The sequence below is a fragment of the Lepidochelys kempii genome, chromosome 9 (assembly GCF_965140265.1).
Source record: "Lepidochelys kempii isolate rLepKem1 chromosome 9, rLepKem1.hap2, whole genome shotgun sequence".
Lineage (NCBI taxonomy): Eukaryota > Metazoa > Chordata > Testudines > Cheloniidae > Lepidochelys > Lepidochelys kempii.
The window spans coordinates 28,222,641-28,239,745 of record NC_133264.1 but is presented as its reverse complement, the minus strand read 5'-3'; the positions used below and the strand labels follow the sequence as shown (position 1 = coordinate 28,239,745).

The 17,105-nt window shown below is 41.9% G+C and overlaps 1 protein-coding gene across 1 annotated transcript in view; it reads right to left on the bottom strand.

The window, feature by feature from the left end:
• Nucleotides 1–3,027: 3,027 nt before the first annotated feature.
• ANKUB1 (ankyrin repeat and ubiquitin domain containing 1) overlaps nucleotides 3,028–17,105 on the bottom strand; it is a 31,377-nt gene continuing 17,299 nt past the window's right edge. The window contains exons 4-6 of the mRNA XM_073358771.1: nucleotides 16,495–16,609; nucleotides 13,360–14,289; nucleotides 3,028–3,386 (exon numbers count right to left, since the gene is read on the bottom strand). Of these exons, the coding sequence (XP_073214872.1) occupies nucleotides 3,302–3,386; nucleotides 13,360–14,289; nucleotides 16,495–16,609 (1,130 nt within the window). The 3' untranslated portion in view covers nucleotides 3,028–3,301. The remainder of the gene's footprint in view (nucleotides 3,387–13,359; nucleotides 14,290–16,494; nucleotides 16,610–17,105) is intronic.

The window sequence follows — 17,105 nt, the reverse complement described above, 5'->3', positions numbered from 1 at the left end:
CCCCCGAGTTTTTGACAAATTTGGTGAAGGCATAGGGTTTGCTTATCCCTAAATCCACTGTCCCCTCCAAAAAGGGCAGGAGGAAAACAATCAACTGTTTATCTGCCTGTTCCTTTTGTCTAATTTTAAACGATTGGAAATATTAATAAACAAAATATTCCAAATGAAAATATTTCCAACTGGTCTGAGAGACTGCCTGGGATAAGTAGGAGAGGTGTTTGTTTTTGTTTAAACAGTACCAGTCATCTAACACAGGGGTAGGAACTGTAAAAAATCCTATAATAGTTTCATCGTGGATATCTGAAAACAATTATGTAAGCAAAATAGATCAAATGTTGATTTTATCAATGCGCTATAATGATACTATGCAATTTTGTGGCTTTTTGTTTATTGATGACGTAATTCCTATAAAGTGAAGTCTAGTGTAATACAACCACAATGGGACCAATTCTTTCATGCCACATAAACAACGAGGAGTCTGGTGGCACCTTAAAGACTAACATTTATTTAGGCATAAGCTTTCATGAGTAAAAAATCCACTTCTTCAGATGCATGGAAGAAGTGGGTTTTTTACCCACGAAAGCTTATGCCCAAATAAACGGACTCCTCGTTGTTTTTGTGGATACAGACTAACACCCCCTGATACTTGGTTTCATGCCACAGTGGACAGACTGCCAGAGATTTAAATGGGAGGAGGAGCAGATCCTAGATTCGTAGTTAAAAGGTTTTAAGTAAAAGTATGGTATAAATGCAGCCTTGAATATAAAGATATTATATGCTAATACCTGTCAAAAGAAGAATATAAAAAAATGGAAATACAAAGATTGTAATCATTGTTTTTCTACAGAACTGTAAAAATAAAAATCTTTTGTGTGTGTGTGTGATTCATGTTGACATTGGTTGAGAAGAATACTGAGAAGTCAAAATCACAGGCAATATACAGTGCAATCAGTTGCTAGACCAACAAATGTATTCCAGTAGTTAATGTAATAGCTCACCTGCCCAACTTTTCTCTCATAGGGGCGAGAGGGGCAGAGGAGAAACACACAGGGAGACACATACTCATTGTTACTCTTGCTTCCCACAGAACCACTGAAGGTACAATCTCAGGGCATATCTACACTGCCCTGCAGTTCGCACTACGAGGCTGTGAACAGCAGTGCGCACCAAAGTCCTGTGCTGTATCTCTCCTGTGTGGATGCTGTGGGAACAAGTTTCAGAGTAGCAGCCGTGTTAGTCTTCACAAAGAGAAAAGGAGTACTTGTGGCACCTCAGAGACTAACCAATTTATTTGAGCTTAGGCTTTTGTGAGCTACAGCTCACTTCATTCCCAGTTCTCATTACCATAGTTCTGTTTGAAGAGGACTACGTTAATGTAAATGAAAAACCTTTTCGCTTGTGCCTGCAGCATCCACATGAGGGAGCTATAGCACAGCACTTTGGTGTGAACTGCTCTTTACACCCCCTTAGTCTGAGGCAGGCAAGGCAATGTAGGCATGCCCTCAGACATGATTTTATCATTTTATATTTCAGGAAAGAATTTCAATCTGAAAGTGCTACCTGTATATTGGGGACATTTTGAGAGATGGAAATGATTTATTAGGCGATCTTGTCCAGATGCCTGCCAATGCAGGAGATTTCATTTTATGAAATGGCAGGATTTTAAATGTGTGACCCCTTTTTCTTTGTATATTTTACAGTACTTCTAATTCAGTTCATGAGACAGAATATGTAATAGAATATTTCACACTAACTGTGGTCCTTGTTCTCCTATTTAAGTCAATGGTGAAACTATGATTTCTGTGGAAGTCAGGCTCTACACCAAAATGCTTTGCAGAGACAAGTAATACAGTCTCAGTTACAGCCTGATCATGTTAACTCTCTCTAAGTCTTATTCATTGTAACATTAGCTGATCAAGTCAGTGGATAATCACCCAGTCCTGTGACAAGGGTGTTAACTTTTTTTAACCCTTTCCCATACCAAATGACTGGGCTGAGACAATAAAAGCCAGTCCCTTAGGCCAGGTCTACACTCAAAATTTAAATCAATCCACCTAAATCAGGAGAATGAAAAATCCACGCTCCTGAGTGAAGTAGTTAAACTGACCTAACCCCCGCTGTAGATAGCACTGGATTGATGGAAGAATTCTTCTGGTGACCTAGCTATTGGCTCTTGGGGAGGTGGATTAACTATGCCAAGGAGAGAATCTTTCATATCACTGGTTTCAGAGTAGCAGCCGTGTTAGTCTGTATTCGCAAAAAGAAAAGGAGGACTTGTGGCACCTTAGAGACTAACCAATTTATCTGAACATAAGCTTTCGTGAGCTACATCAGTGCATCCAATGAAGTGAGCTGTAGCTCACGAAAGCTTATGCTCAAATAAATTGGTTAGTCTCTAAGGTGCCACAAGTCCTCCTTTTCTTTCTTCATATCACTGTAATTAATTTCTACACTGAAGCGCTGCAGCTGTGCTGCTTAGCATTTCAAATGTAGAGAAGCCCTTGCAGATGCTCCTGTTCCTCACACATTGGGTTCAATGGGACTGCACAAGTAAGGATTACTCACACAAGTAAGGTTTGGGAGAACGAGGACCCTAAATAATAAATCTCTCAATGGAAGAGAGAAAGAAAGTATGCAAGAGAGAAATTTATGCAAGATAGATTTGCAGATGAGACTTAAAAAGGGACAAGAGAGTCAATGAGGTAGACAGACACAGAGCAGTCTGTTCCGGAAAGCAGGAGCTGCAGAAAAGGTTTTAATCAAAGTCATTTTGAAACTGTTTTAGAGACAGGAGGTCTTTAAACTTGGAGGGAGTGCTGGAGGATGAAGTCTGCTAGCATGACTAGAGGTTCAGTGGGAGATTCTCACAGCCTCTGCTTGGCACACTAAAGCTTAGTCCTAGGTGATCTAATTTTTCTCTCACAGTGGTGCTATTCAATGCTGAAAATCTTTGGTTCACACTAATCTAATGAGTTGTTCTTTTTCCCTTACACATTACATTCAGTTTTTCAGAATTATTTTTGTCACGTGATTTAATCTTTATTCTCTTTAGAGGTACAGAGATTAAATATCTGTTACAGACAAAGCCCAGAGCATCCACTAATGATTTATACATTATCTTCATGTAATGTATTATTAATATACCTTCATTAACCATATCCGTTTACTGTGTCGGTGGAAAAAATTGAATTTAGGATGCATGTTGAATAGGACATCATTGATATTGTTAGAGCATTCAAACATAGGCTCTCTTCCCAAACTACAGGTTCCTGGAAACATTCAATATGAAATCAGGCCTTTATCAGTATACAGGTTTGCAGACACTCTTCTTAGCTAGAGTTCTTGCAATTCCCAGTTGTTGAAGCCATGGTTTCTCTTTAAATGCACTGCAAGACAAATGACAGGACAAATTAACTGTTTCCATATATATCTATATATATAGATAGATAGATATCCTGCACTTTTTGCACAGGCAAAACTTCCATTAACTTGACTGTGTATTTTGCCCAAGTAAGCAATGCAACATCAAGTTCATAATATACAATTCTTCTCACTGATGGCCTATCAGTCTGACTATGCACAATTAGTTGTCTAATTTATGTGTTTCAGAGTAGCAGCCGTGTTAGTCTGTATCCGCAAAAAGAAAAGGAGTACTTGTAGCACCTTAGAGACTAACAAATTTATTTGAGCATAAGCTTTTGTGAGCTACAGCTCACCTCATTGGATGCATGCAGTGGAAAATACAGTAGGGAGATTTAATATACACAGAGAACATGAAACAATGTGTGTTACCATACACACTGTAACGAGAGTGATCAGGTAAGGTAAGCTATTACCAGCGGTGGGGAGGGGAAAAAAAAAAACCTTTTGTAGTGATAATCAAGGTGGGCCATTTCCAGCAGTTGACAAGAACCTGTGAGGAACAGTAAGGGGTGGGGGCAATAAACATAGGGAAATAGTTTTACTTTGTGTAATGACACATCCACTCCCAGTCTTTATTTAAGCCTAATGTAATGGTGTCGAGTTTGCAAATTAATTCCAATTCAGCAGTCTCTTGTTGGAGTCTGTTTTTGAAGTTTTTTTGTTGAAGAATTGCAACTTTTAGGTCTGTAATCGAGTGACCAGAGAGATTGAAGTGTTCTCCAACTGGTTTTTGAATGTTATAATTCCTGACATCTGATTTGTGTCCATTTATTCTTTTACATAGAGACTGTCCGGTTTGGCCAATGTACATGGCAGAGGGGCATTGCTGAATAGATATGTGAACAGAGTTGGCAACGCGCTTTGTTGAAAGGGTAGGTTCCTGGGTTAGTGTTTCTGTTGTGTGGTTGCTGGTGAGTATTTGCTTCAGGTTGGGGGGCTGTCTGCAAGCAAGGACTGGCCTGTCTCCCAAGATTTGTGAGAGTGATGGGTTGTCTTTCAGGATAGGTTGTAGATCCTTGATGATGTGCTGGAGAGGTTTTAGTTGGGGGCTGAAGGTGACGGCTAGTGGAGTTCTGTCATTTTCTCTGTTGGGCCTGTCCTGTAGTAGGTAACGTCTGCGTACTCTTCTGGCTCTGTCAATCTGTTTCTTCACTTCCGCAGGTGGGTACTGTAGTTGTAAGAACGCTTGATAGAGACTTGTAGGTGTTTGTCTCTGTCTGAGGGGTTGTATCGTAGAGCTTGGCTGTAGACAATGGATCGTGTGGTGTGGTCTGGATGAAAGCTGGAGGCATGTAGGTAAGTAATAGCAATTAGTAGGTTTCTGGTATATGGTGGTGTTTATGTGACCATCGCTTATTAGCACTGTAGTGTCCAGGAAGTGGATCTCTTGTGTGGCTGGTCCAGGCTTAGGTTGATGGTGCGATGGAAATTGTTGAAATCATGGTGGAATTCCTCAAGGGCTTCTTTTCCATGGGTCCAGATGATGAAGAGGTCATCAGTGTAGCACAAGTAGAGTAGGGGCATTAGGGGACGAGAGCTGAGGAAGCGTTGTTCTAAGTCAGCCATAAAAATGTTGGCATACTGTGGGGCCATGCGAGTATCCATAGCAGTGCCGCTCATTTGAAGGTATACATTGTCCCCAAATGTGAAATAGTTATGGGTGAGGACAAAGTCCAGCCACCAGGTTTGCCGTGACATTATTGGGGATACTGTTCCTGACAGCTTATAGTCCATCTTTGTGTGGAATATTGGTGTAGAGGGCTTCTACATCCATGGTGGTAGGATGGTGTTTTCAGGAAGATCACCGACGGATTGTAGTTTCCTCAAGAAGTCAGTGGTGTCTTGAAGATAGCTAGGAGTGCTGGTAGCGTAGGGCCTGAGGAGGGAGTCTATATAGCCAGACAATCCTGCTGTCAGGGTGCCAATGCCTGAGATGATGAGGCATCCAAGATTTCCAGGTTTATGGATCTTGGGTAGCAGATAGAAGTATCCCGACCAGGGGTATAGGGGCGTGTCTGTGCGGATTTGTTCTTGTGCTTTTTCAGGGAGTTTCTTGAGCAGATGGTGTAGTTTCTTTTGGTAACCCTCAGAGGGTAATGGCTTGTAGAATGTGGTGTTGTAGAGCTGCCTAGCAGCCTCTTGTTCATATTCCGACCTATTCATGATGACGACAGCACCTCCTTTGTCAGCCTTTTTGATTAGGATGTCAGAGTTGTTTCTGAGGCTGTGGATGGCATTGTTTTCTGCATGGCTGAGGTTATGGGGCAAGTGATGCTGCTTTTCCACAATTTCAGCCCATGCACACTGGCGGAAGCACTCTGTGTAGAAGTCCAGTCTGTTGTTTCGACCTTCAGGAGGAGTCCACCCAGAATCCTTCTTTTTGTAGTGTTGGTAGGAAGGTCTCTGTGCGTTAGTATGCTGTTCAGAGGTGTGTTGGAAATATTCCTTGAGTTGGAGACGTCGAAAAATAGGATTTTAGGTCACCACAGACCTGTATCATGTTCGTGGGGGTGGAAGGGCAGAAGGAGAGGCCCCGAGATAGGATAGATTCTTCTGCTGGGCTAAGAATATAGCTGGATAGATTAAGGGAACCACTGTGGTGGCCCCTTGTGGCATGTAGTAGTTTAGATAGTTTAGTGTCCTTTTTCTTTTGTAGAGAAGCAAAGTGTGTGGTGTAAATGGCTTGTTTAGTTTTTGTGAAGTCCAGCCACTAGGAAGTTTGTGTGGAGGGCTGGTTTTTTATGAGAGTATCCAGTTTTAAGAGCTCATTCTTAATCTTTTCCTGTTTGCTGTATAGGATGTTGATAGGTGATTGCGCAGTTTCTTTGAGAGTGTGTGGCACAATCTGTCAGCATAGTCTGTGTGGTGTCTGTGTGGTATGTAGATTGTAATGGATTTTTTATCTTCAGTCCTTGTGGTATGATGTCCATCCATTTGCATTTGGAAAGGAAGATGATGTCTGTCTGTATCTGTACGAGTTTGATGGATTTCCACTCCATACAGCTAAATTCAGTGCCTTGCATTATGACAGGTTTCAGAGTAGCAGCCGTGTTAGTCTGTATCCACAAAAAGAAAAGGAGTACTTGTGGCACCTTAGAGACTAACCAATTTATTTGAGCATAAGCTTTTGTGAGCTACAGCTTACTTCATCAGATGCATGCAGTGGAAAATAGAGTGGGGAGATTTTATATACATAGAGAACATGAAACAATGGGCGTTACCATACACACTGTAACGAGAGTGATCAAGTAAGGTGAGCTATTACTAGCAGGAGAGAAAAAATATAATTCCATGATTGAAAGTCATTGAATGTGCATATGATATGGTTAGATACAAACAGGCCAGGAGCAGCAACCTGATATGAGTGCACACTGGAACTGCTGTCGTCGTGTGCACAAATTAGACACTCAATTGCTCACAGGAAATTCAGAAAATCAGGTAAATGTATGGGAAATAACAGTGAAGATCAAATATCATAGATTTTATCTAGTGATAAATTAAAACCATTTTTCACGCATCTTTTATCTACAGTGTCCATCCATCCAGTATTATTTTGATAACCCCAAAAACCCCATTCACAAAGTATATTTTGAAGCATTTTTATCATATTACCACATCATTCTGTTAAGCTAGATACATATATTGCCAGTACTACTGTTAATATATTTTATACTGAAATCCTCAAGGATTGTTTAAAATTATTGCCAAAAAGAAGCAGTTTTGATAGCGCATAAGCCCAAAGTCTGAATGAGCAGATTCATTTACACAATGCGTACACTACTGTTGTGGTAATAGAACGTGTCTGTCTGTGACCCTGATCATGTCCTTCAGATTCAAGCATCTGTCTCCCCTGCTAGAGCAGGGATCCGTGGCACCTACAGCTATATGCCTGTTATGCACAGTGTGTACTGCTGGGAGCAGTGAGGGAGAACAGCATTGGCCATTCCACTGCCCATTCCGGTTTGGTCATACAGCAGAGTGGGGAGTGCTACTGGGATTAAACTGAGTGAGTGGTGTTGTGATCAGGTGCGTGGGCATTGCAGCACTATTGAAGTTTAACCTCGTGTCATGACGGAAGAGACACGGTGCCAAACCTGAGTGGCGCTGTGACTCCCCTGCACCAGGTTGCATTGTCATTTATCCCCCTCCCTGTCATGACAGAGAGCTGGTGGTAGGGCCAAACCTGAGTGGGCAATGGGGTGGCCAGTTCTGCTCCTCTTCTCTGCTGCTGTGGGACTGCCTCCTGCACAAGAGCTCCTGGGGAACTGTCTGGCCTCGCCCCGCTTCAGCACTCTGTGTCCCAACTCAGAGTTGGGGACTTACATTGCACCTGGCCAGGCCAGGCTGGAAGGCAGTGGTGCAGTGTGGTGCTAGGGACAGCAGCTGCAGCAGGGATGGCTCTGCAGCAGTGGTGGGCAACCTGCGGCCTGCAGGCCGCATGCAGCCCATCAGGGTAAGAGTTGTCACTTTGGATGGGCTATCACCAGCAGGAGAGTGAATTTGTGTGGGGGGGTGGAGGGTGAGAAAACCTGGATTTGTGCTGGAAATGGCCCACCTGATGATCACTTTAGATAAGCTATTACCAGCAGGACAGTGGGGGGGAGGAGGTATTTTTTCATATTCTCTGTGTATAAATAAAGCCTGCTGCAGTTTCCACAGCATGCATCCGATGAAGTGAGCTGTAGCTCACGAAAGCTCATGCTCAAATAAATTGGTTAGTCTCTAAGGTGCCACAAGTACTCCTTTTCTGATTGTGGGCCGTGAGACATTTTGCTGACATTGACCATCCGCAGGCACAGCCCCCCGAGCTCCCAAGTGGCCACAGTTCGCTATCCCCAGCCAATGTGTGTGTGTCGGGGGGATCCTTGGGGGCAACCTGGGCCAGGAAAAGTCTTGTTTGTGCATCTCCACTGAAGCGATGGGGAGGTGCAGGCCTACTGTGCAGGGATATGGAGGTAGAGCAGCCAGTCATTCCAAAGACAAGGCAACCTACCCTCCCTCTTCCAACAATTAATAGAGAACTCTGAAGAACTCCATGTGGAGTGTTCCTCCTCCAATACCCATACCATTGGTTGTACCACATAAGAACAGCCATACTGGGTCAGACCAATGGTCCATCTAGCCCAGTATCCTGTCTTCTGACAGTGGCTAGTGTCAGATGCTTCAGAGGGAGTGAACAGAACAGGGCAATTTACTGAGTTCCAGTCCCAGGTTCTAGTAGTCAGAAGTTTAGGGACACCAGAACATGGGAAAGGAGGTTGATCTGACAATAAAGTGCACATTACTACTTAAGAATGGCAATTAGAATCAGAAAACCATAGAAATGTAGGGGGACTGGAAGGGACCTCAATAGGTCATCTAGTCCAGTCCCCTGCACTGAGGCAGGACTAAGTATTAACCAGACCATCGCTGACAGGTGTTTGTCTAACCTGTTCTTAAAAACTCTCTATACCATTATCCAAATCATTTATGAAGATATTTGAATAGAACCGAACCTAGGATAGATCCCCAGGGGACACCACTTGATATGCTCTTCCAGCTTGATTGTGAATCACTGATAACTACTCTCTGAGTATGGTTTTCCAGCCAGTTGTGCACCCACCTTATAATAGGCTAATCTAGGCTATATGTCTCTAGTTTGTTTCTGAGGTCACGTAAATCAATATCAAAAGCCTTACTAAAGTTGACATACATCACCATCTACTGCTTTCCCCCATCCACAAGGCTTGTTATCCCATCAGAGAAGGATATTAGGTTTGTTTGACTTGATTTGTTCTTGAAAAATCCATGTTGACTCTTATCTTATTCAAATTGATTATCTGAATTCAGGTACTGAAGTTAAACTGACAGGTCTATAATTCCCTGGGCTGTCCTTATTCCCCTTTTTATAGATAGGTACTATATTTGCCCTTTTCCAGTCCTCTGGGATTGCTCCTGTCCTCCACAAGTTTTCAAAAATAATCGCTAATGGTTCAGAAATCTCTTCAGCCAGTTCCTTCTAGGATGTATTTCATCAGGCCCTGCTGATTTGCAGACATCTAAGTAATTCTTAACTTGTTCTTTTCCTATTTGAGCCTCAGATCCTATTCCATTTACACAGATGTTCACTCTGTTAGTTGTCCAGCCACTGCTAACTTCTTCGGTGAAAACTGGAACAAAAAAGGTATTTAACACTTTTGTCATTGCTGCATTTTCTATTGGCTTTCCCTTTGAATTCATCACCGAGTGAGGAGCCAACCCTGTTCTTGGTCTGCTTCTTGCTTCTCGTGTATTTATAAATACACTTTCTTTCTACCCTTTATGTTCCTAGCTAGTTTCATCTGGTTTTGTGAGCTGGTCTTTCTAATTTTGTCCCTATATGCCTGTGTCGTTTTTTTCATATTCATCCTTTGTAATTTGTAATTACCACCCAAAAGCAATACCTTTTTTTCGGAACATATATTGAACCTGAGCCTGCAAGATGCTGGGCATCTACTAATAGATGCTGAGCACCCTCAACTCAAAGCCAGGAGACGCCCCGCAGCCTGGGTCTAATTATCACAGAGGTTCTCAAACCGGGGGTCGCACCCCCATTGCAGATGGGGTTGCAGCAATCCCTAGTGTGTGGAGGATGCCAGTTTGCTCTGCACAGTGCAACTTCACATGTACAGTACGTAGGAGGTCACGGTGCATGGAGGATGCCATTTTGCTCTACAAAATGGCATCCTCCACATAGGGTGACCACCTTTTCAACATGCAAAAATGGGACACATGCAGGAGCCCTGCCTGCCCCTCCACTTCTCCCTAAGGCCAGGCCAGAAGACAAAGCTGGACAGTGGTAAGAGCTGCCTAGGGAGCCTGGGCTGCTGTGGAGAGCATTGGACCCTCCACCTGCCCTGGGTGGGAGGCTGGGGTGCCCAAGAGGAGTCCCTGGCCTGTTTCCCTGCCCCTGGGGTATGCCGCTCAGGGTAGGGGGATCATCCATGGCTCCACACAGCATTTCAGGCTCCCTGGGTGACTCTTATTACTGCCCGGTTCCAGCTTCTGGCCTGGCCAGGGGCAGGGCTTTGGGGGGAAGAGGAGGAGCAAGGGACAGGGCTTCATGGCCTGGGGGGTGGCTAAAGCCCACCTCAGCCCCCCCCCCCACCAGGAAAAGGCTGGCATCACCCCTGAGCCTCGGGCAGGCGCGGAGTGGTTCTGCAGGAAATTTGGGACAAATGGTGACCTGAACTTGAAATGTACATTTGGGACTGTCCTGCCCAATTAGGGACAGGTGGGTCATCCTGCCTCTGCACAGTGTGACCTTGCATCTGCCATAAGTACGAGGTCACACTGTGCGGAGAGAAAAATGGCTTCCTCCATGCAGTATGACCTCACGTGTATGGGGCATGCAAGTTCACACTGTGCAGAGAATGCCATTTTGCTCTTCAAAATGGCATCCTCCATGCTGTCTGGGGTCTCAGGAGGAAATAATTCATTAAAATGGGGTCATGCCAGCAAAAAGTTTGGGAACCTCTGAGTTATCGCTTCGTGGAAATAGACTCAAACTTAGCACTGGCTCTCTTCACACTTTTCAGTGTTTCCATTTGCACCTTGGAATTCTACATTTCTCCTCTCCCTGTCCTTTAGCCATAAAAAAAAATCTGAAAGATTCTTCTTGACACCTATTACTAACAGCAATTCAAAATTATCTGTTTTTCTTGACATTTTTCTGCCCTTTAATAGTTTCACACCCTCTTTCTTCCCCTGAGGGTGAAGGAGTCCACCCTCCTCCCAGCAGTTTTATTTTTAAAATGAAAGGGAACAATAACAAATGTGCCAGATCCTGATCTCCTCACTCAACATTTACTGAGACAAATTGCCATTGACTGAATAAACACTAACACCCTGATTCATCAAGACACTTAAGTCTATGCGGAGTGCCTTTGAAGTCAATGGTGCTTAAAATTAGGCATGTACTTAATTCCCTTCATATTGATCCAAATTCTGATGTCTTCACTTAGTTGCAGATTCAACAAGGTAATTACTTTTCCTTTAAAAGTGTCGTCTTCTGCATAATTTACATAACCACCCTCTTATTGTGCATGTTTAATGTTCCTGGGAATGTGTAGTACTTCCTCACTCATAAATTACTGTGTTACCTAGTTCTTCTGTTTGTTGTTTAAGAATTTTTTCAGCCTTCTCTGAAGCTACCTATTTATATTTCTAGACTCAAGGGCATTGGCTAAGTGCAAGGATTCTGGTCAGCTAAAGATGTTCTTCCATCAACAATTATTCTCAGTACGAGGCCTCAATTGTACCTGATATGTACACTAATAATTGCTACCAGTAGGTTTCAGAGGAACAGCCGTGTTAGTCTGTATTCGCAAAAAGAAAAGGAGGACTTGTGGCACCTTAGAGACTAACCAATTTATTTGAGCATGAGCTTTCGTGAGCTACAGCTCACTTCATCAGATGTTTACCGTGGAAACTGCAGCAGACTTTATATACACACAGAAATCATGAAACAATACCTCCTCCCAGCAGGACAGTGGGGTGGGAGGAGGTATTGTTTCATGATTTCTGTGTGTATATAAAGTCTGCTGCAGTTTCCACGGTAAACATCTGATGAAGTGAGCTGTAGCTCACGAAAGCTCATGCTCAAATAAATTGGTTAGTCTCTAAGGTGCCACAAGTCCTCCTTTTCTTTTTGCTACCAGTAGGTGGCAGTAATCCCTCATCAAACATATCCTACAAAAATTTCCTGCAAATATCTATCCACAATGTTGTTGTAGCCGCGTGGGTGCTAGGATATAAGAGAGACAAGGTGAGTGAGGACCTTTATACACCTCAGATTCATTAATTACAGTAAAGGAAGAAAAAGGGAAGTAAAAGAAAATGATCGTTCTTTTATTGGACCAGCTTCTGGTGATGAAAGAGACAAGCTTTCGAGCTACACAGAGCTCTTCCTCAAGTCAGGGAAAGGTATTCAGAGTGTCACAGCTAAATACAAGGTCAAACAGATAGTATATATTCTAAGGGACCATTTACCTTAGTACCTTTCCCAGACTTGAGGAAGAGTTCTGTGTGGCTCGAAAGCTCGTCTCTCTCACCAACAGATGTTTGGTCCAATAAAAGATTTACTTAATCCACCTTGTCTCTGCAAATATCGGTTATTTGTAACTTCTAAGAAAGTGCCAATTATAATTCACCAGTCCATTACTGAAGAACCTTAGTGACTAGTTGTAATGTCACACAAACAAAATACAGCTTTAAAAAACAAGATAGTTTTTGGATCCGCTTCTCCACATTTTGGTTCCTTTTCTCATGCATTTTAATAATGAGGGCAAAACAGAACTGTAAATCAAATCACGTTATTATACTTAGAAAATACAGTTTCTTACCTGTTGTAACAGTTGTTCTTTGAGATGTGGCTGCAGACATGTATTCTACAACCCACCCTTCATCTCCTAGGGAGATGGACTGTGGCAGACCTTGCACATGAGCCTCCCCCAGACACTTCAGACAGCTGAAGTCTGGGTCGCTCACTGGCATAGGCTTGCCACAGGAGGCACAGGGTTTGAAGTCTGGAGACTGGAGCATGTCCTTCTATGCAACTGTGAGGTCTAACTATATATCTACTACTAAGAGAAATAAACTAAAGGTAACTAAACTTGCGAAAAAAGAAGAGCATAACAAAGCCATTAAATGAAAGGCTTGCCAAGGCAAGAGGAGTTGTTCCAGTGACCATCAAGGGCGGTAAGAAGGAACTGAGAGGGTGTGGGCTGTCCGTGGCCCTTCTACCAATGCATGAGCGCGTAGCATCAGAGGGCACTAGAGCTGGTTCAACAGATACCACTGAAGGAAAAATCTCCGACTGTGCAGTGTGGAATGGACATGAGCAAGCATCCGAAGAAGAAAATATAAACACCTGGGAGGGACATAAATAAAGAAGGAAAACAAAAGAGAATACCATACCTGGCAATAGCTAAGCAGTAGATTGCATTATCTCTTGGAGTTCTTCCATTGTGTTCTGAGAAACACTCAGAGGAGGAATTTAAGAGCAATTTAGCATTAGGTGTTGAATAGTAGAAAGGAGGGCGTGAATTTCTGAGGCTTGAAATAGGGGGCAGAGGAACTTTAGCTAAACACATATTTTGGTCCATACTTTCATCTTTTCTAGGCTGACCAGCCTTCTTTCTAATACTCTTCTTTTGGTGAAGTCTGTGTATGTTAGGGAGTTTATTCGCATCTTCCAATGGAGGTAATTTGAGCTTTATTACTGTTTGGTTCCCCTTTGTAACTGTCAAGGAACATGAATCTTTCTCATGTGGAGTTTGATCAGTTAGGTTTGGTAACTTATAGTCCTTATTACCTGCTGCCTTGATCCTGGCTTTGGAAGTCATTTTCGGCTTTGTGAAGCCATCCACGATAACAGTGTCCCCCACTCGTGTTCTGAAGACTACAGCCTGGTTAAGCCATTTCGTTGTAAGGATGTGACTCTGCGCCCTAAGCAGCCACTGCTTTAATTTAATGTAGATCTTCATGGGAAGTGAAAAATTAGGATAAGAAACCACCGACCACATTTTGGTAACTAAATATAGCACACAATCCTTATGTTTGTGTTTGATGCATATGTTCAGAGGAATTTGCCCTGCTGGATTTTGGCACTCTACGCACAAGACACTATAATTGACAAAGGCCTTCAGTATAATTAGTTGGCCTGCTTCTGCAGCTGCATGAACTGGACATTTAGTTACATCTGGATGATGTGTTTCCTGACACCATTCTCGGTAGGGATGAACACCCACTGCCTCATTGGGTCTCACTCCCTGTTTCAGTATCCATGCCGTGAGCTCAAGGTGGCCAAAAAATGCTGCCATGTAAAGAGCCACCCTCTTTTGATATCTGACAAAAAGAAACATGCAAAAAAAAAAAAATTAACTGAAGAAACTAAAGAAATCCAACATAACATAACATAAGCATTAGAAAAATACTACCTTTCAAAATTATGTATATTTCTTTGCAGAATGACAGCACAAAAATATTCAGCCAAACATATGCCAAGATATGTCTTTAAGTCTCATGATTTTGTGCTCTAATGGGCTGATTAGATAATATGGTCCCCATATGAATAAGTAATTTGTACCTTTGTTAAAAGGGCTTAGTCACTGTTGATCATATTTGTTATCCACAAATGAAAAAGCGGCATATGCTGATTTTATAATCTGAAGAGAGAAAATTTTAAGATGACCCACTAGAGGTATCACGAGTGAAGAAGGGTTTCATAAAGTAAAACAGGATTTACAGTTTACACAAGGTAAGGTGTTTCACATCCACATGACATTCAAAAATGTGAGAAGATGAGTACACGAGATCTTTAAAGGCCAGTGAAAAAAGAGTACAAGTATTTCAGAGACAAATAGTTGGACATTTTAAAAGTGGGGGAGGTGATTAAAGGATACAGGTACAAAATAAGGGACAAAGGTTAAAATACATGTAAAGAGGGTAGACTTGTCCAGCTAATTCTTATCTAACAATTCCTTATGTTCTGTGTGTCCTTGTTCTTGGTAAAGACAGTAGAAACCACTTGCTATACAAAGCCACTGCCACTAAATAGAAAAATAAACCATAGACTATCACCACAATCTAGGTATGGAGTAATATTGACACTGAGCTACTATCTCATATACTGTAATCCATATGACAATTATTTTAATTATATTGCATCTCTCATTACATTTCCACTGATAGAGAACTACTCTGTTCTAGCTTAATACTCCATTCAAGTCAGTTATTCATACATTGCCCTTTTATATCCTACAGTGCATACATAATTAGATACCACAAAGGGGTACTGTGTTTATAATGCCCAGATTTAAAGGAAACAGATTGAATTCAGATGAGATATTGCCATTTTCTGGAAAGTAGTATGACTTGTAAAAAATTGATGGGGTGATGTACTCTTCCTGTCAGGAATAGGATATTTGAACTCAGGACAGATTCTATAGTATGAAGGCACTAATTAATTATTTCCAAATCTATAGCGTCAAGTCATTTGTTAGCTAGCATCCAGTGTAAAAAGACACCATTTGTTTATATTTCTGACACTTTACATTCTGGGTTTTTAATTAGTAAATTAAATATTGAGAATCTTGTGCTCCACTCCTGTAGTAACCCCACAGGATGGGGGAAACAAAAAAGTTGATAAGGTCAAGTTCCACAAGGTGTGAAGCAATGTTCTAAACATGGTGCCACGCTATCATGCAGTGCTGTTATTTCTTACAGGGGCAAAGGGCCGGTATACTGTATTTCATTTAGAATAAATCTTAATGTGTTATGTCATGCCTAAGATCTTTCACTGTCAAATGATCATCTTTATCCAGTTAGGTCAGTAATTGGATGCTTTTCCCTTGCACTGATAACATCTGGGATCCTTTCTCTCCTTTGTATCTCTCACCAAAGCTACGCACTGCAATACAGTTTAACTATACTGTAAGGAATGTGTGTTAAGAGTTATTAAGGGGGCATTAAATAAGGCATTGGCTTGCAAAATCTCCATGAAAATGTATTGGCACAGTCACAAAATCTGCCTGGTCTTTACCCTTTACCATAACAACTTAAAACTAATTGTCTAGGAAAAACTCATTCCAGGTGAGTGGGCAAGTAGAATTTTACAAGGCTAGTATAAACAATGCTCGGTTGTAAGAACAGTTTACTAAAAACAATAGTGAAGAAGTAATGGTGATCTTTATGGCAGCCTTCAGAAATGTCATTACAATTCCCAAATGTCCAAATAAGAGTGACTTTTTAAAATACATACACTTCTGTTGTAAAATGAGAGCATGATCAACTGAAATCAATATAGATCAGGCTCCAAATTACTAAAATGGGAGCTGGTATATTTTTTATATTATGAGGATATTTTTGCTATACTCCTTTTAGGAGATATTTCAATTGCTTGAATAGCACCTTACATTAAAATACTAAAGTAAACTAGCAGTTAAATCCAAAACATAATCAATTTTCAAAAGACATTGTTAGGAAACAGAGGTGCTTGGACTGGAGAAGTTTTAAAATGGGCAAAAAACCAAATGCAATTAGTTACCGTACTTGAGTACTGGTTCTTCATCAGACAGGAAGCGTTGGACTGTATGCTTGTTTCCTAAGAGGCACCCAGTCAGGAATTCTTTCCATCCATCCCACACATCCAGGCGAAGTGTTGTGCCTAGCAACAGTGAGAGAGATGCAATCACTTAGCTTGCTTCCAGCTTTGTTATTTTTGCAATTTATACATGTCTAAACCTCTTGGTTTGCATATAAAAGATATGTCTGCAACCTACTGGCTGAAGTGTGTGCGTACCAGAACCCTCTGCTGGAGGGAATGTCAGACCACACCTGGGAATAGCTTGTCCTCTGTGGCTGGCCAGAAAAGTGGCTGGCCAGAAAAGAGAATATAAACCCCCTAACACTGTGAATTTACCAAACTACCAAACAATCTGAAAAGGTGTTAGTTTTGGCTCGTTTATATTAAAAAAAGTTTGTAGTCTATTGCACACAGATGAGATATTGATTGGTTACTTGGTCTGAAATAGCCTGAATTTGTGACCTTCCAGGCATGTAGCAAAAACTGTCTATTGGAAGGGGTGTTAGAGAGGGTTGAGGATATGTTCTCAGAATGATGGGTGGTTGGGAGGAGGCTGAAAGGAGCTTTTTGTAGCTGG